This window comes from Tachyglossus aculeatus, chromosome 20 (assembly GCF_015852505.1).
Source record: "Tachyglossus aculeatus isolate mTacAcu1 chromosome 20, mTacAcu1.pri, whole genome shotgun sequence".
NCBI lineage: Eukaryota > Metazoa > Chordata > Mammalia > Monotremata > Tachyglossidae > Tachyglossus > Tachyglossus aculeatus.
In genome coordinates, this window is record NC_052085.1 from 13,789,490 (window position 1) to 13,809,536 (window position 20,047).

General features: G+C 46.3%; 1 protein-coding gene across 1 annotated transcript in view; it reads left to right on the forward strand.

Annotated features, from left to right (window-relative positions):
• The first annotated feature begins 4,047 nt into the window (after window positions 1–4,047).
• The window catches only part of GRTP1 (growth hormone regulated TBC protein 1), a 31,942-nt gene continuing 15,942 nt past the window's right edge, over window positions 4,048–20,047 (forward strand). The window contains exons 1-2 of the mRNA XM_038761859.1: window positions 4,048–4,162; window positions 11,146–11,297. Coding sequence (XP_038617787.1) covers window positions 4,146–4,162; window positions 11,146–11,297 — 169 coding nt within the window. The 5' untranslated portion in view covers window positions 4,048–4,145. The remainder of the gene's footprint in view (window positions 4,163–11,145; window positions 11,298–20,047) is intronic.

Consider the following 20,047-nt stretch of genomic DNA (forward strand, 5'->3'; position numbering starts at 1 on the left):
ATCCCAGCTCCGCCACTGGTCAGCTGTGTGACAAAATCACTTCACTTTGTGCCTCAGTGAGCCCGTTGTTCGGTAGGGACTGCATATGTTGCCGATTTGTACTTTCCCAAGCGCTTAGTACAGTGCTCTGCACACAGTAAACTCTCCATAAATACGATTGAATGAATGAATGGGAATGAAGACTGTGAGCCCCACGTGGGACAACCCGATTACCTTGTATCTCCCCAGCGTTTATAACAGTGTGTGGTTCATAGTAAGCACTTAACAAATACCATCATTATTATTATTATTATTCTCTGTGCCTCAGTGACCTCATCTGTAAAATGGGGGTGCAGACTGTGAGCCCCACGTGGGACAACCCGATTACCTTGTATCTCCCCAGCGCTTATAACAGTGTGTGGCTCATAGTAAGCACTTAACAAATACCATCATTATTATTATTATTATTCTCTGTGCCTCAGTGACCTCATCTGTAAAATGGGGGTGCAGACTGTGAGCCCCACGTGGGACAACCCGATTGCCTTGTATCTCCCCAGCGCTTAGACCAGTGTGTGGCTCATAGTAAGCACTTAACAAATACTATTATTATTATTATTATTCCCTGTGCCTGTGACCTCATCTGTTGGGACCGTCTCTATATGTTGCCAACTTGTACTTCCCAAGCGCTTAGTACAGTGCTCTGCACACAGTAAGCACTCAATAAATACAATTGAATGAATGAATGAATGAGGACTGTGAGCTCCACGTGGGACAACCCGATTACCTTGTATCTCCCCAGTGCTTAGAACAGTGTGTGGCTCATAGTAAGCACTTAACAAATACCATTATTATTATTATTATTCTCTGTGCCTCAATGACCTCATCTGTAAAATGGGGGTGCAGACTGTGAGCCCCACGTGGGACAACCTGATTGCCTTGTATCTCCCCAGCGCTTAGAACAGTGTGTGGCTCATAGTAAGCACTTAACAAATACTATTATTATTATTATTATTATTATTATTATTGTTATTCCCTGTGCCTGTGACCTCATCTGTTGGGACCGTCTCTATATGTTGCCAACTTGTACTTCCCAAGCGTTTAGTACAGTGCTCTGCACACAGTAAGTGCTCAATAAATACAATTGAATGAATGAATGAATGAGGACTGTGAGCTCCACGTGGGACAACCCGATTACCTTGTATCTCCCCAGCGCTTAGAACAGTGTGTGGCTCATAGTAAGCACTTAACAAATACCATTATTATTATTATTATTATTATTATTATTCTCTGTGCCTCAATGACCTCATCTGTAAAATGGGGGTGCAGACTGTGAGCCCCATGTGGGACAACCTGATTGCCTTGTATCTCCCCAGCGCTTAGAACAGTGTGTGGCTCATAGTAAGCACTTAACAAATACCATTATTATTATTATTATTATTATTATTCTCTGTGCCTCAATGACCTCATCTGTAAAATGGGGGTGCAGACTGTGAGCCCCACGTGGGACAACCTGATTGCCTTGTATCTCCCCAGCGCTTAGAACAGTGTGTGGCTCATAGAAAGCACTTAACAAATACCATTATTATTATTATTATTATTATTATTATTCCCTGTGCCTGTGACCTCATCTGTTGGGACCGTCTCCATATGTTGCCAACTTGTACTTCCCAAGCGCTTAGTACAGTGCTCTGCACACAGTAAGTGCTCAATAAATACGGGTGAATGAATGAATGAGGACTGTGAGCTCCACGTGGGACAACCCGATTACCTTGTATCTCCCCAGCGCTTAGAACAGTGTGTGGCTCATAGTAAGCACTTAACAAATACCATTATTATTATTATTCTCTGTGCCTCGGTGATCTCATCTGTAAAATGGGGATGAAGAGTGTGAGCCCCACTTGGGACAATCCGATTACCTTGTATCTCCCTCAGTGCTTAGAACAGTGTGTGGCCCATAGTAAGCGCTTAAAAAAAACTATTATTATTGTTATCGAGAAGCAGCCTGCTGTTGTGGTTCGAGTGTAGGCCTGGAGTCAGTCGGCCGTGGGTTTTAATCCCGACTGGGCCCTGGCTTCCCTGGGCCTCAGTCCTGTCCTCCGGGGAATGGGGATGGGGGCGGAGGCTCTCCCTGTTGCCGAACTGTCCTCCCCTAAGCGCTTAGTCCAGGGTTTTTTTTTGTGTGTGTGTTTTTTTATGGCATTTATTAAGGGCCTACCATGTGCAAAGTACTGTTCTAAGCGCTGGGGAGGTTACAAGGTGACCAGGTTGTCCCACGGGGGGCTCACAGTCTTCACCCCCATTTTCCAGATGAGGGAACTGAGGCACAGAAAAAAAAAGTGATGGTATTTGTTAAGTGCTTACTATGTGCAAAACACTGTTCTAAGCCCTGGGGAGGTTACAAGGTGATCAGGTTGTCCCACTGGGGACTCCCAGTCTTAATCCCCATTTTCCAGATGAGGGAACTGAGGCACAGAGGAAAAAAACATGATGGTATTTGTTAGGCGCTTACTATGTGCAAAGCACTGTTCTAAGCGCTGACGGGATACAAGATGATGATGATGGCATTTATTAAGTGCTTACTATGTGCAAAGCACTGTTCAAAGCACTTGGGCGTTTACAAGGTGATCAGGTTGTCCCAATGGCGGGGGCTCCCAGTCTTAATCCCCATTTTCCAGATGAGGGAACTGAGGCACAGAGGAGAAAAGAACGATGGTATTTGTTAGGCGCTTACTATGTGCAAAACACTGTTCTAAAAGCTGGGGGGATACAAGATGATGATGGCATTTATTAAGCGCTTACTATGTGCAAAGCACTGTTCTAAGCACTTGGGAGTTTACAAGGTGATCAGGTTGTCCCAAGGGGGACTCCCAGTCTTAATCCCCGTTTTCCAGATGAGGGAACTGAGGCACGGAGGAAAAAAAAAATGATGCTATTTGTTAGGCGCTTACTATGTGCAAAACACTGTCCTAAAAGCTGGGGGGATACAAGATGATGATGATGGCATTTATTAAGCGCTTACTATGTGCAAAGCACTGTTCTAATCACTTGGGAGTTTACAAGGTGATCAGGTTGTCCCAAGGGGGACTCCCAGTCTTAATCCTCATTTTCCAGATGAGGGAACTGAGGCACAGAGGAGAAAAGAACGATGGTATTTGTTAGGCGCTTACTATGTGCAAAGCACTGTTCTAAGCGCTGACGGGATACAAGATGATGATGATGGCATTTATTAAGTGCTTACTATGTGCAAAGCACTGTTCAAAGCACTTGGGCGTTTACAAGGTGATCAGGTTGTCCCAATGGCGGGGGCTCCCAGTCTTAATCCCCATTTTCCAGATGAGGGAACTGAGGCACAGAGGAAAAAAGAACGATGGTATTTGTTAGGCGCTTACTATGTGCAAAACACTGTTCTAAAAGCTGGGGGGATACAAGATGATGATGGCATTTATTAAGCGCTTACTATGTGCAAAGCACTGTTCTAAGCACTTGGGAGTTTACAAGGTGATCAGGTTGTCCCAAGGGGGACTCCCAGTCTTAATCCCCGTTTTCCAGATGAGGGAACTGAGGCACGGAGGAAAAAAAAAATGATGGTATTTGTTAGGCGCTTACTATGTGCAAAACACTGTCCTAAAAGCTGGGGGGATACAAGATGATGATGATGATGGCATTTATTAAGCGCTTACTATGTGCAAAGCACTGTTCTAATCACTTGGGAGTTTACAAGGTGATCAGGTGGTCCCAAGGGGGACTCCCAGTCTTAATCCCCATTTTCCAGATGAGATCACTGAGGCCCAGAGAAGCGAAGTGGCTTGCCCGAGGCCACACAGCCGACAAGTGGCAGAGCGGGGATTCGAACCCACGACCTCCGACTCCCAAGCCCGGGGTCTTTCCACCGAGAAGCCACGCGGCTTCTCCCACGCCCCCCGTGAGCGCTCAGTACATAGGAGGGAGGGAGGGAGGGGGCGGGGCCCGCGCTGACCGGCTGGAGGAGGGAGGGGGCTGCCAGCACTCCGGTTTGCCGCTGCGGAGGCCGGCCTGGAGGAGGCCGGGACCCCCGGGACCCCCCGGACCCCCGGGACCCCCGCAGGGGGTGGGGACAGGAGCAGGAGCTTACCTGAACTTCGGACCCCGGCCCTCCTGCTGTCCATCTGGCCTTCTGTCCGGCCTGCATGGAGCGGATCCCCAGGTGAGTGCAAAGGTTGTGAGGGTGTTGTTCTGTTTTGTTGTCTCCCCCTTCTAGACTGTTGTTGGGTCGGGACCGTCTCTATCTGTTGCCAACTTGGACTTCCCAAGCGCTTAGTCCAGTGCTGTGCACCCAGTAAGCGCTCAGTAAATACGATTGAATGAATGTGTATGTGTGTGTGTGTGTGTGTGTGTGTGTGTGTGTGTGTTGTTTTGTTGTCTGTCTCCCCCTTCTAGACTGGGAGCCCGTTGTTGGGTCGGGACCGGCCCTATAGGTTGCCACCTTGGACTTCCCAAGCGCTTAGTCCAGTGCTCTGCACCCAGTAAGCGCTCAATCAATACGATTGAATGAATGTGTGTGTGTGTGTGTGTGTTGTTGTCTGTCTTCCCCTTCTAGACTGTGAGCCCATTGTTGGGTCGGGACCGTCCCTATAGGTTGCCAACTTGTACTTCCCAAGCGCTTAGTCCAGTGCTCTGCACCCAGTAAGCGCTCAATAAATACGATTGAATGAATGTGTGTGTGTGTGTGTGTGTGTGTGTTGTTGTCTGTCTCCCCTTCTAGACTGGGAGCCCGTTGTTGGGTCGGGACCGTCCCTATAGGTTGCCAACTTGTACTTCCCAAGCACTTGTCCATATCTATTCTATTTATTTTATTTTGTTAGTATGTTTGGTTTTGTTCTCTGTCTCCCCCTTTTAGACTGTGAGCCCACTGTTGGGTAGGGACTGTCTCTATATGTTGCCAACTTGTTCTTCCCAAGCGCTTAGTACAGTGCTGTGCACACAGTAAGCGCTCAATAAATATGATTGATTGAGTGACTTAGTACAGTGCCCTGCACCCAGTAAGCGCTCAATAAATACGATTGAATGAATGTGTGTGTGTGTGTGTGTTGTTGTCTGTCTTCCCCTTCTAGACTGTGAGCCCGTTGTTGGGTCGGGACCGTCCCTATAGGTTGCCAACTTGTACTTCCCAAGCGCTTAGTCCAGTGCTCTGCACCCAGTAAGCGCTCAATAAATACGATTGAATGAATGTGTGTGTGTGTGTTGTTTTGTTGTCTGTCTCCCCCTTCTAGACTGGGAGCCCGTTGTTGGGTCGGGGCCGTCCCTATAGGTTGCCAACTTGTACTTCCCAAGCACTTGTCCATATCTATTCTATTTATTTTATTTTGTTAGTATGTTTGGTTTTGTTGTCTGTCTCCCCCTTTTAGACTGTAAGCCCACTGTTGGGTAGGGACTGTCTCTATATGTTGCCAACTTGTTCTTCCCAAGCGCTTAGTACAGTGCTGTGCACACAGTAAGCGCTCAATAAATATGACTGATCGATTGATTGATTGACTTAGTACAGTGCCCTGCACCCAGTAAGCGCTCAATAAATACGATTGAATGAATGTGTGTGTGTGTGTGTTGTTTTGTTGTCTGTCTCCCCCTTTTAGATTGGGAGCCCGTTGTTGGGTCGGGACCGTCTCTATCTGTTGCCAGCTTGTACTTCCCAAGCGCTTAGTCCAGTGCTCTGCGCGTGGCTCAGTGGATAGAGCCCGGGCTTTGGAGTCAGAGGTCATGGGTTCAAATCCCGGCTCTGCCAACTGTCAGCTGTGTGACTTTGGGCAAGTCACTTCGCTTCTCTGGGCCTCAGTTACCTCATCTGGAAAATGGGGATGAAGACTGTGAGCCCCCCCCGTGGGACAACCCTGATCACCTTGTAACCTCTCCAGCGCTTAGAACAGTGCTTTGCACGTAGTAAGCGCTTAATAAATACCATTATAAAAAAATAAATAAATACGATTGAATGAATGAAGTGTGTGTGTGCGGGAGAGGGGAGAGACCCCCAAAAGCCCCCCAGGACCCTCCCAACAGGCCCCCCGCACTGACCATCTCCGGACCCCCAAACGTCCCAGAGTGTGGAGTGGGCGCTTCTTAGATGCCCCTATTTATTTAGGTTGGAGGTGAACCATGATTTCCCCCAGAATTTTTCTCCCGACCTTCTAATAATAATAATAATGATGGCATTTACCATCATCATCATCAATCGTATTTATTGAGCGCTTACTATGTGCAGAGCACTGTACTAAGCGCTTGGGAAGTACAAATTGGCAACACCTAGAGACAGTCCCTACCCAACAGTGGGCTCACAGTCTAAAAATTTACCAGCGCTTTGAACAGTGCTTTGCACATAGTAAGCGCTTAATAAATGCCCTCATCATTATTATTAATTATTATTAAGCGCTTACTATGTGCAGAGCACTGTTCCAAGCGCTGGGGAGATTACAAGGTGATCAGGTGGTCCCACGTGGGGCTCACAGTCTTAATCCCCATTTTGCAGATGAGGGAACTGAGGCACAGAGAAGAGAAGTGACTTGTCCAAAGTCACACAGCCGACAAGTGGCAGAACCGGGATTCAAACCCATGACCTCTGACTCTTTCCCCCGAGCCACGCTGCTTCTCAAGACCACGTTCACAAAGTATTTATTATATACTGAATTCCAACTAGGTTCTGCTGGGGCCATTTCCCCCCATGAAATGAAGAACATCTTGAATTTGTTTCCTCGGAGTTGGCAAATTCCATTCTGTACCCATAAAATGGCACAGCCTGTTAGGCATTGGCAAAGACACGAAATTAAACATATCAACTTCCATTGGAAAACAACGTGACTGTGTAATGGAGAACTATTCCTCAGATATAAAGCCTCCATCTCTAATGAGAAGCAGCGTGCTCAGTGGGCACACCACCGGCCTGGGGGGTCAGAGGTCGTGGGTTCTCATCCCTCTGCTGTGTGACTTTGGGCAGAACGACTCACTTCTCTGGGCCCCAGTGACCTCATCTGGAAAATGGGGATGAAGACAGCCCCATGAGGGACAGCCTGATTATTCATTCATTCGGTCGTATTTATTGCGTGCTTACTGTGTGCAGAGCGCTGTACTAAGCGCTTGGGAAGTACAAGTTGGCAACATATAGAGATGGTCCCTACCCAACAGCGGGCTCACAGTCTAGAATCAATCAATCGTATTTATTGAGCACTTACTGTGTGCAGAGCACTGTACTAAGCGCTTGGGAAGTACAAGTTGGCAACATATAGAGGCGGTCCCTACCCAACAGCGGGCTCACAGTCTAGAATCAATCAATCGTATTTATTGAGCACTTACTGTGTGCAGAGCACTGTACTAAGCGCTTGGGAAGTACAAGTTGGCAACGTATAGAGGCGGTCCCTACCCAACAGCGGGCTCACAGTCTAGAATCAATCAATCGTATTTATTGAGCACTTACTGTGTGCAGAGCACTGTACTAAGCGCTTGGGAAGTACAAGTTGGCAACGTATAGAGGCGGTCCCTACCCAACAGCGGGCTCACAGTCTAGAATCAATCAATCGTATTTATTGAGCACTTACTGTGTGCAGAGCACTGTACTAAGCGCTTGGGAAGTACAAGTTGGCAACATATAGAGATGGTCCCTACCCAACAGCGGGCTCACAATCTAGAATCAATCAATCAATCAATCGATCAGTCGTATTTATTGAGCACTTACTGTGTGCAGAGCACTGTACTAAGCGCTTGGGAAGTACAAGTTGGCAACATATAGAGGCGGTCCCTACCCAACAGTGGGCTCACAGTCTAAAAGGGGGGAGACAGAGAACAAAACCAAACATACTAACAAAATAAAATAAATAGAAAGATATGTACAAGTAAAATAAATAAATAGAGTAATAAATATGTACAAACATATATACATCATCATCATCATCATCATCATCATCAATCTTATTTATTGAGCGCTAACTTTGTGCAGAGCACTGTATTAAGTGCTTGGGAAGTACAAGCTGGCAACATATACAGTCCCTACACAACAGTGGGCTCACAGTCTAAAAGGGGGAGACAGAGAACAAAACCAAACTTACTAACAAAATAAAATAAATAGAATAGATATGCACAAGCAAAATAGAGTAATAAATATGTACAAACATATATACATATATACAGGTGCTGTGGGGAAGGGAAGGAGGTAAGATGGGGGGGATGGAGAGGGGGACGAGGGGGAGACAGACCTTATACCTCCCACCCCTAGCGCTTAGAACAGTTCTTGGCACATAGTAAGCGCTTAACAAGTACCACCATTATTATCCCGGCTCCACCACTTGTCAGCTGGGTGACCTTGGGCGAGTCACTTCACTTCTCCGCGCCTCAGTTGGAAAATGGGGATGAAGACTGTGAGCCCCACCCGAGACAACCCGCTTACCTTGTATCTCCCCCAGGGCTTAGAACACTGCTTGGCACGTAGTAAGCGCTTAACAAATACCATCATGGTCATTATTATTATTATTACTTACTAAGCACTTACTATGTGCTGGCCACCACCCCAAGCAGGGGTAGATAGAAGATCATCGCGCTTAGTACAGTGCTCTGCACACAGTAAGCGCTCAATAAATAGGATTGATTGATTGATTGATCATCAGGGCCCACTTGGGGCCTGCCAGTCTTAATCCCCATTTCACAGCTGGGCACAGAAACTCACAATAACGATAGTAGTTGGGGAAAAAAAAAAGAAGTAACTGCAACGTTTGTTAGGTGCTTACTATGTGCCGAGCACTGTACTAAGCAGCAGGGTAGGTGAGAAATGATCGGATTACCCACGTGGGCCTGGCAGTCCGGGTAGGAGGGAGAACAGGGATTGAATCCCTGAGACAGAGAACCAAAGTGACTCGTCCAAGCTCACACAGGGGGGTGAGTGGAGGAGTAGGGATTAGAACCCAGGACCCTCGAAACCCCGGGCCCGTGCTCTTTCCACTAGGCCACCTGTTTTTATTTTTTCTCTATTATTTTTGACGGTCCTTGCTTTCTGCAGAACCCCCCTCGGGTTGCCTGAACTTCAGGGTAGCTGCTTTTCACCAACTAAACCCGGATGCATCCAAAAACCCATATTCCCACGCGTGTACATTTTTAAAAAATGTATTAAGCGCTTTCTAAGTGCCAGGCACTGTCCTAATCATTGGGGTAGGTACGAGTTAATCAGATTGGACACAGTCCCCGTCCCACTTGGGCTTCCAGTCTTCATCCCCATTTTACAGATGAGGGAACTGAGGCACAGAGAGGTAAAGCGACGTACCCAAGTTCACCCAGCAGACAAGTGGAGCAGCCGGGAGTAGAATCCAGCTCCTTTGGACTCCTAAGCCCATGCTCTGCCCACTGGGCCACACTGCGTCTCTGTGGCATTGATTGATTAACTGCACAGATGTACATATTTCTGTCATTATTTTAATGTTTGTCTCCCACTCTAGACTGTAAGCTCCTGGGAGGCACGGAATAATAATAATAATAATAATAATAATAATAATAATAATAATATGTTGGCATTTGTTAAGCGCTTACTATGTGTAAAGCACTGTTCTAAGCGCTGGGGGGGATACAAAGTGATCAGGTTGTCCCATGTGGGGTTCACAGTCTTAATCCCCATTTTACAGATGAGGTAACTGAGGCTCAGAGAAGTTAAGTGACTTGCCCAAGGTCACACAGCAGACATGTGGCGGAGCCGGGATTCGAACCCATGGCCTCTGACTCCAAAGCCCGTGCTCTTTCCACTGAGCCACGCTGCTTCTCAGCCACACTGCTTCTCGACTTCCAACTCTGTTGGACTCTCCCAAGCGCTTAGTATACTGCCCTGTACAAAGCAAGTGCTTAAATACCAATGAATGATTAATCAATTAAACATTTACCATATGCAGAGCACTGTACTAAGCACTTGGGAGAGTACAGTACAATCGTTGGTCCCGATTTCTGCCTAGTTGCCCCTCGTCCCCTCTCCATCCCCCCCATCTTACCTCCTTCCCTTCCCCACAGCACCTGTATATATGTATATATGTTTGTACATATTTATTACTCTATTTATTTATTTATTTATTTATTTTGCTCGTACATATCTATTCTATTTATTTTATTTTGTTAGTATGTTTGGTTTTGTCTCCCCCTTTTAGACTGTGAGCCCACTGTTGGGTAGGGACTGTCTCTATATGTTGCCAATTTGTACTTCCCAAGCGCTTAGTACAGTGCTCTGCACACAGTAAGCGCTCAATAAATACAATTGATGATGATAGTTGCATCTTTCAATCCACCCTTTGTCTTTAACCAGATAAAATAACACTTTGTGTGTCTGAGAACCTGCTTTCTGCATCTCAAAAAAGATAGCCCAGCTGTGCATTTTATAACTGTAATCTCCCGGAGTCCAAGGAGCCATGCCTACAAGCTATCACACTCCCCCAAGCACTTAGTACAGTGCTCTGCCCAGAGTCAGCACTTAGTAGATGCTTTTCGGTGATTGGGAACGCTTTTGGATTCTCAACAAAGTCAGCGCGCTCTGCAAACAATCAATCAATCAATCAATCAATTGTATTTATTGAGCGCTTACTATGTGCAGAGCACTGTACTAAGTGCTTGGGAAGTACAAATTGGCAACACATAGAGACAGTCCCTACCCAACAGTGGGCTCACAGTCTGAAAGGGGGAGGCAGAGAACAAAACCAAACATACCAAAAAAATAAAATAAATAGGATAGAACTGTACAAGTAAAATAAATAAATAAATAAATAGAGTAATAAATATGTACAACCATATATACATATATACAGGTGCTGTGGGGAAGGGAAGGAGGTAAGATGGGGGGATGGAGAGGGGGACGAGGGGGAGAGAGGGGGGGACGAGGGGGAGAGCTGGAGAGCCCGGGCATGGAAGTCAGAAGGACCTGGGTTCTAATCCTGCTCTGCCAGTTGGCTGCTGTGGGACCGTGGGTCTGTTACTTCACTTCTCTGTGCTTCAGTTCCCTCATCTCTAAAATGAGGATTAAGACTGTGAGCCCTCTGTGAGACAGGGACAACCCGATTAGCTTGTATCCATGTAAATTAGCATGTAGTAAGCGCTTAACAAATTCCCTTATTATTGTGATGTGTTTTTGCACCTGTATACCTAGAGTTTCATTGGTTCAAAATTTTCTTCCCTTTCCTGGCGAAGAATTGATCCATATGGATTTGAAAGGCCAGAAGATTTTGATTATGCGTCCTATGAAGAATTTTTTTCTGGCTACCTGAGGATACTCACCAGACGAGCAATAAAATGGTCCAAACTTCTGAAGGGCACCAGGAGTATACAGAGGAGTTTGAAAGGTGAGTTTTGTTTGAGGCTTATAGTTGAGGAATAGTTCTCCATTACGTAGTCTACGTCGTTCCCTAATGGCAGTTGATACATATTTAATTTCGTTTCTTTGCCAATGCCTAACAGGCTGTGCTGCTATTTTATGGGTACAGAATGGAATTTGCAAACTACAAGGAAATAAATTCAAGATGTTCCTGATTTCAAGGGGGAAATGGCCCCAGAAGAACCTAGTTAGAATTCAATAGATGATAAAATACTTTGTGGATACGGTCATGTACAAGAAGAGAAGAGAAGCCGCTTGACTCAGTGGAAAGAGCCCGGGCTTTGGAGTCAGAGGTCATGGGTTCAAATCCCGGCTCCGCCAATTGTCAGCTCTGTGACTTTGGGCAAGTCACTTCGCTTCTCTGGGCCTCAGTTACCTCATCTGTAAAATGGGGATTAAGGCTGTGAGCCCCCCCTTGGGACGACCTGATCACTTTGTAACCTCTCCAGCACTTAGAACAGTGCTTTGCACGTAGTAAGCATTTAATAAATGTCATCATTATTATTATTATTACAAGGATGGGAGAAAAAGCCTGGGGGAATCATCGTTCACCCCAACCTAAATAAATAGGAGCATCAAAGAAGCGCTGTGATTTAGGCATTCATTCATTCAGTTGTATTTATTGAGCACTTACTGTGTGCAGAGCACTGTACTAAGCGCTCGTACTAGGCAGGCGGCGTGGCCCAGTGGAAAGAGCAAGGGCCTGGGTTCTGATCCCAGCTCTGCCACGTCTCTGCTGGATGACCCGGGGCGAGTCATTTCACCTCTCTGGGCCTCAGTTACCCTACCTGTAAAATGGAGATTAGGACTCTGAACCCCCTGTGATACAACCTGCTTAACTTGTATCTACCCCAGTGGGAAAATACAGCAACTGGCACGTAGTAAGTGCTTAAAAAAATTCCATTAAAAAAAAAATGTCCCTTAGGCACCTGGCTAAGTACTACTCTTCTCTGAACTGTGGAGCCCCATGTGGGACAAGGATTGTGTCCAGTCTGATCATTTTATACCTATTCCAGTGTTTAGTATACACTTGATTAAAAAAAAAAACCTTAATTATTTTTTAAGGGTATTGAATCACTTACTATATGCCCGACACTGTCCTAAGTGTTCAGTGCTTTGCACATAGTAAGCTCTTAATCAATGCCATCATTATTATTATTGGGGTAGTTACAAGAGAATCAGAGAATCCCTGTGTCACATGGAGCTCACAGTCTTAATCCCCATTTCACAGAGGAGGTCACTGAGGCCCAGAGAAGCAAAGTGACTTTCCCAGGGCCACACAGTACAATCAATCTCATCTAGCTTGGAGAAGATAGATGCTTGGAGAAGCAGCGTGGCTCAGTGGAACGAACAAGGGCTTTGGAGTCAGAGGTCATGAGTTCAAATGCCGGCTCTGCCAACTGTCAGCTGTGTGACTTTGGGCAAGCCACTTCACTTCTCTGTGCCTCAGTTCCCTCATCTGTAAAATGGGGATGAAGACTGTGAGCCCCCCTGTGGGACAACCTGATCACGTTGTAGCCTCCATAGCGCTTAGAACAGTGCTTTGCATATAGTAAGCACTTAATAAATGCCATTATTATTATTATTATTAACTGTCAGCTGTGTGACTTTGGGTAAGTCACTTCACTGTGCCTGTTACCTCCTCTGTAAAATGGGGATTAAGACTGTGAGCCCCCTGTGGGACAACCTGATCGCCTTGTAACCTCCCCAGCGCTTAGAACAGTGCTTTGTACGTAGTAAGCGCTTAATAAATGCCATCATTATTATTATTATCTCACTGCCGGCCCACATCCTCCCTTTTCACTTAGGGCAGACCACCCCTCTTCCCACCTTCAAAGCCTTGTTGAAGTCACATCTCCGAGAGGCCTTCCCAGCCTGAGCCCTCATTCAATCGTATTTATTGAGCGCTTACTGTGTGCACAGCACTGTACTAAGCGCTTGGGAAGTACAAGTCAGCAACACATAGAGACGGTCCCTACCCAACAGCGGGCTCACGGTCATTTCCCCTACGCCCTCTCCCTTCCGTGCATTTGGATCTGCACCCTTTAAGCATTTGATAGTCACCCCACCCTCAGCCCCACAGCACTTGTTTACATAACCCGTAATATATTTTCATGCCTATTTTCCGATCTGGACTCTGAGCTCCCTATGGAACTTATCTACCGACTCTGTTCTAGTTTCTCCAGCGGCGCACACGGTAAGTTGCTCAGTAGCTGCCATTGATTAGCAGAGTGCTTGGCACCTAGTAAGTGCCTAAGAAATACCCCAGTTATTGTTCTTATTTCTTATTCTCTGCCCTGCGGAATACTAGCCGAGTTTGAGAGTTGTGGGAGGTTGCCTGTCAGCTCCTTAAGGCAGTGCTTAAAAATAAAACCCTTCCGCCTTCCCCGCAGTGTGCCGGCTACACAACACGCAAGGCAGCCCACGCTTCCCTGCGGCCTTGTCGCTTAGCTTCCTTCCAATGCCTAACCTAAAAGCTGCATTGTGGAGGACCATCCGTCGCTCTCATTTTATCACACAAATTACCTGATGTGTCTCACCGTGTGTTTGTGTGTGCGTGTGTGTGTGTGTGTGTGTGTGTGTGTGTGTGTGTGTGTGTGTGTGTGTAGGGGGGGGTTCTCTGCCTTCTCTCCCATTTTGGGGGATCTGTATGGAAGGAGTTGTGGTGTTAGCATTTGAACAATCCAGCCTGTTGCCCTCTGGAGCAGCGTTGGTTGGCTCTCAGGGAGTGTGAAGATACCTCCTGTTGGACTCCTGTTTCACCTCCTCCAGGAGGCCTTCCCAGACTGAGCCCCTTCCTTCCTTTCCCCCTCGTCCCCTTCTCCATCCCCCCATCTTACCTCCTTCCCTTCCCCACAGCACCTGTATATATGTATATATGGTTGTACATATTTATTACTCTATTTATTTATTTATTTATTTATTTTACTTGTACATTTCTTTCCTATTTATTTTATTTTGTTGGTATGTTTGGTTCTGTTCTCTGTCTCCCCCTTTTAGACTGTGAGCCCACTGTTGGGTAGGGACTGTCTCTATGTGTTGCCAATTTGTACTTCCCAAGCGCTTTGTACAGTGCTCTGCACATAGTAAGCGCTCAATAAATACGACTGATTGATTGATTGACTTGGCGTAATTATAATTAGGCAGCCATTCGATCATCAGTTGTAGTTATTGAGCGCTCAGTCAGGTGTATTTATTGAGCACTTACTGTGTGCAGAGCACCCTACTAAGCGCTCGGGAGAGGACTGTATAACAGAGTTGGTAGACACGGTCCCTGCCCACAAAGAGCTTATACCGTAGAGGGGGAGACAGACATTGACTATAAATGAAGTACAGATATGGACATAGGTGCCGTGGGGCTGAGGGAGGGGTGAATAAAAGATACAAATCCAAGTTCCGGGGTGACATAGGAGGGAGAGGGAGTAGGGGAAATTGAGGGCTTGGTTGGGGAAGGCCTCTTGGAAGAGATGGGATTTAGACCCGTGTTCTCCCCCCACCCAAAAAAGTGGCTTCACCTGTAGGATTGAGCTGAATAATAATAGTAATAATTGTGGTATTGAAGTGCTTACCATGTGCTGGGCACTGTACTAAGCGCTGGGGCGGATACAAAGAAATTGGATTGGACACAGTCCCTGTCCCATATGGGGCTCACAGTCTTAATCGACATTTTACAGATGAGGTCACTGAGGCCCAGAGAAGTGAAGTCATCAATCGTATTTATTGAGCGCTTACTGTGTGCAGAGCACTGTACTAAGCGCTTGGGAAGTACAAGTTGGCAACACATAGAGACAGTCCCTACCCAACAGTGGGCTCACAGTCTAAAAGTGACTTGCCCAAGGTCACAAAAAGGGAAAGTGGCGGAGCCGGGATTAGAACCCATGTCCTTCTGACACCCCCCCCCCCCCCCCCCCCCCCCCCCCCCCGGCCCATGCTTTATCCACTAGGCCAACCCTCTGTAATGTATTTTAATGCCTGTAAGGTCCTTGCAGCTTAGTACAGTGTTCCACACACAGCAAGCAGGTACTCAATCAATACTTGCATATAGTCTCGCACGGTTCTTGGCAACTTCACTTGGAGGAAACAGCAGGAACAGGATGACAGGTTTGTGGCCTAAAGCAAATGGAAATTCAGTGACATGGAGCAGTTTCCTTGGCAGCTGCTCCCTCCCCCTCCGCTCAGTGCTCAGGCCTGGTTCTGTAGACAGGCTGGAAGTGTTTCTGGAATCAAGGATTGTCACTCCCTTTAGGTGGAATAACCACCCCCACGCAAATTTCCGCTTTTCTAACCTTTCTGGAGTTCCAGCCGGAATGGGAATGACAGTGGGCAGTATTCATTCAGTCGTATTTATTGAGTGCTTGCTGTGCGCAGAGCACCACTAAGCACTTGGAAGGTACAATTCGGCAACATATAGAGACAGTCCCTACCCAACAACGGGGATATTCCACCGCGGTGCTTCAGCGCTTTGCACATAGTAAGCACTTAATAAATGCCATCATCATCGTCAATCAATCAATCAATCAATCGTATTTATTGAGCCCTTACTATGTGCAGAGCACTGTACTAAGCGCTTGGGAAGTACAAATTGGCGACACATAGAGACAGTCCCTACCCAACAGTGGGCTCACAGTCTAACAGGGGGAGACAGAGAACAGAACCAAACATACCAACAAAATAAAATAAATAGGAAAGAAATGTACAAGTAAAATAAATAAATAAATAAATAGAGTAATAAATATGTACAACCATATATACATATATACAGGTGCTGTGGGGAAGGGAAGGAGGTAAGATGGGGGGATGGAGAGGGGGGCGAGGGGGAGAGGAAGGAAGGGGCTCAGTCTGGGAAGGCCTCCTGGAGGAGGTGAGCTCTCAGCAGGGCCTTGAATCGTCGTCCTCTCCGGATGGATGTTGACTGGTCAGCCTTCTCTAATGTTGGTTTGTGGGTGGGTGGATCCCGGGGTGACCTCTAGGCTGGGGAAGTTCTATTTTTTGTGCTCCCCCTCCCCGACCCTCTCTGTAGGTACCCACAGGCCTACGACTCCTCAGGCCCAGAATTTCCTGGGATCTTTCAGGCCCGGAATCCCCCAGGCCCCCAACCCTCCTGGTAAGCAGAGCTCCCTGAGTGCCTTGGCTACCTCCTTCCCCTCCCCACAGCACTTATATATATTTGTATGTATTTATTACTCTATTTTACTTGTACAGATTTACTACTCTATTTTATTAATGCTGTGCATATAGCTATAATTCTATTTATTCTGACGGTTTTGACACCTGTCTACATGTTTTGTCTTGTTGTCTGTCTCCCCCTTCGAGACTGTGAGCCCGTTGTTGGGTAGGGACCGTGTCTATATGTTGCCGACTTGTACAGTACAGTGCTCTGCACACAGTAAGTGCTCAATAAATACCATTGAATGAATGAATGAATGCGTGGAGCGCATGAATGCGTGGTTGGGGTGGGCAGGGGCAAGGGGGCTGAGTGCCTGTGGGTCACGACTGTTTGGTTTTGTTCTCTGTCTCCCCCTTTTAGACTGTGAGCCCACTGTTGGGTAGGGACTGTCTCTATATGTTGCCAACTTGTACTTCCCAAGCGCTTAGTACAGTGCTCTGCACACAGTAAGCGCTCAATAAATGCGATTGATTGATTGATTGACTGCCCACACCCTCCTCCTTCCCCTCCTCACCTGCTCTTCCCCTTAGAGGGTGCATCCTGGGCCAGGGAGAGAGTGAAAAGAGCCCGAGCTTGGGAGTCGGAAGACGTGGGTTCTAGTCCCGGCTCTGCTGCTTGTCTGCTGTGGGACCTTGGGCAAGTCACTTAGCTTCTCTGTGCCTCAGTTTCCTCACCTGTAAAATGTATTGTACATATTTACTATTCCATTTATTTTATTTTGTTAATATGTTTTGTTGTCTGTCTCCCCCTTCTAGACTGTGAGCCCGCCTTTGGGTAGGAACTGTGTCTATATGTTGCCAACTTGTACTTCCCAAGCACTTAGTACAGTGCTCTGCACACAGTAAGTGCTCAATAAATACCATTGAATGAATGAATGAATGAATAACATGGGGATTTATAACGTGCTCTCCCTCCCCCTTAGATTCTGAGCCTTGGATGGAAAAGAGACTGTCTGACTTTTTTTTTTTTAAATTAATGGTATGTGTTAAGCACTTACTGTGTACCAGGCACTGTATTAAGCGCTAGGTTAGATACAATTTAATCAGGTTGGACACGGTCCTGGTCCAAAATAGTGCTCACCGTCTTACAGATGAGGGAATTGAGGCACAGAGAAGTGAAGTAGCTTGCCCAAGGTCACTCAGCAGACAGGTGGCGGAGCCGTGATTAGAACCCGGGTCCTCTGACTCCAGGCCCGGGCTCTAGCTCCCTCCTACTTAGATTTTGAGCCCCTTGTGGGACAGGCACTACTTCCAATCTGATTAGTTTGTATCTACTACCCCAGTGTTTGACACATAGTAGGCACTTAACAAAGACCATAAGCAGTAATACTATTATTGTTTACAATCTACTGGGACACACACACTTGAAATAATGTAGAGATAGGAGGAAAACAAATGGAAAGATGGAGCTGTGAATAATCAAATGCTTAAATAGGAGGGCGGGTTAAAGTGTGTGAGAGTTGTGTTTTAGTTGGAGATTTTGAGGTAAAGAGAATAATTGGGGAATGTTTTCTGGAGCGAATGGGATTCCAGGAGGGCTTTGAAGATGGGAAGAGCTGGGATCTAGTGGATTTGAAGAGAGAGGAATATCAGGCAGGAAGATGGCTGTGAGCGGGAGAAGCAGGGTGGTCTAGTGGAAAGAGCGCAGGACTTTTTTTTTTAATGGCATTTATTAAGCGCTTACTATGTGCAAAGCACTGTTCTAAGCTAAGACTTATTCGGAAGGATCCGGGTTCTACTCCCAGCTCCGCCCCGGTCTGCTGTGTGACCTCAGGCAAGTCTCTTTCTCTATGCCTCAGTTCTCTCATCTCCTAAAACGGATTAAACTGAGCCCCATGTGGGACAGGGACTGTGTCCAAGTTGAGGAGCTTGCATCTACCCAGCGCTTAGTACGGTGCCTGGCACCCAGTAAGTGCTTAACAAATACCATAAAAAAAAATAGCAAGGGGACAGAAGCAGGAGAGTTGAGAGTAAAGCACTGCCTTATTTTATTTATTTGTTTGTTTTGCAGTTGGAAACTGAACCCTCACGGGAAGTGGCATTTTAGACAAATACGCTCTTGGTCTCTCCCTCAAGGAGCAGAGTCCTTTTTAATCTTGAAATTTATGTTGAGTGGCTTGGGAGGGCCTCTAGTCAGGTGCTTCTTAACTGGGCAGGGGCCAAAGTCCGGTCTAAAATGTTATAGGATTTACCGTTGCCATGTAAATCCATTTAAAAGTTGCAAAAGAGCGAGCGTCCTTGAGTCTTTTCGCTATCATCTATCCCGTGGCCTGTGGAAAAAAAACGGGCCTGGGAGTTGGAGGTTCTTTGTTCTAGACCCTGCTCCACCACTTGCCTGCTTAGGTGGTCTTGGACAAGTCACTTTAACTTCCCTGGGCCTCGGTTTCCTCATCTGCAAAATGGGGATTCAGCACCCGTTTGCCTTCCACTTATATATGTATATATGTTTGTACATATTTATCACTCTATTTTACTTGTACATATCTATTCTATTTATTTTGTTAATATGTTTGGTTTTGTTCTCTGTCTCCCCCTTCTAGACTGTGAGCCCACTTGTCCGGCTTACTGTCTCTATATGTTGCCAACTTGTACTTCCCAAGCGCTTAGTACAGTGCTCTGCACACAGTAAGCGTTCAATAAATACGATTGATTGATTCCACTTAGGAAACAGCACAGTGATTTTTGCCCAGCGTGATTATCTTCTATCTACCCTAGTGCTTAGTATAGCACTTAACAGATACCACTATTCCTGTAATTGTTATTGTTATTATTATTAGTAGTAGTATAGTAGTAATATTCATCCATCCCCTCCCCAGACGTGACTCCTGGAATACTGTATTTCTGCATTTCTTTTCCACAGAAGCCAGGCCTGGAGTAAGTATAAGTTAATCAGATCTGAGAGGCAGCATGGCATAGTAGCTAGATCACAGGCCTGGGAGTTGAAAGGACCTGGGTTCTAATACTGCTCTGTCACTTGTCTGCTGGGTGACCTTGGGCAAGCCGCTTCACTTCTCTGTTACCTCATCTGTAAAATGGGGATTAAGACTGTGAGTCTCATGTGGGACAGGGACTGTTCCCAACCCAATTTGATTGTATTCCCCTCCAGCATTTAGTACAGTGCCTGGCACATACTATTACTACTTCTCCAGTTTTTATTGTTATTATTGTCAGAAACAGGCCCTGTCCCACAGGGGACCCACAGGGAAGCCAGAATAGGGTTATTAATAATGATAGTGATATTTGTTGCATGCTTATTATGTACTAGGCACTGTACTAAGCACAGGGGTGCTTAGAAGAAGAAGGAGCAGCGTGGCTCAGTGGAAAGAGCACGGGCTTTGGAGTCAGAAGTCATGGGTTCAAATCCTGGCTCTGTCACTTGTCAGCTGGGTGACTTTGGGCAAGTCATTTCACTGTATATATGTTTGTACATATTTATTACTCTATTTATTTTACTTGTACATATCTATTCTATTTATTTTATTTTGTTAGTATGTTTGGTTTTGTTCTCTGTCTCCCCCTTTTAGACTGTGAGCCCACTGATGGGTAGGGACT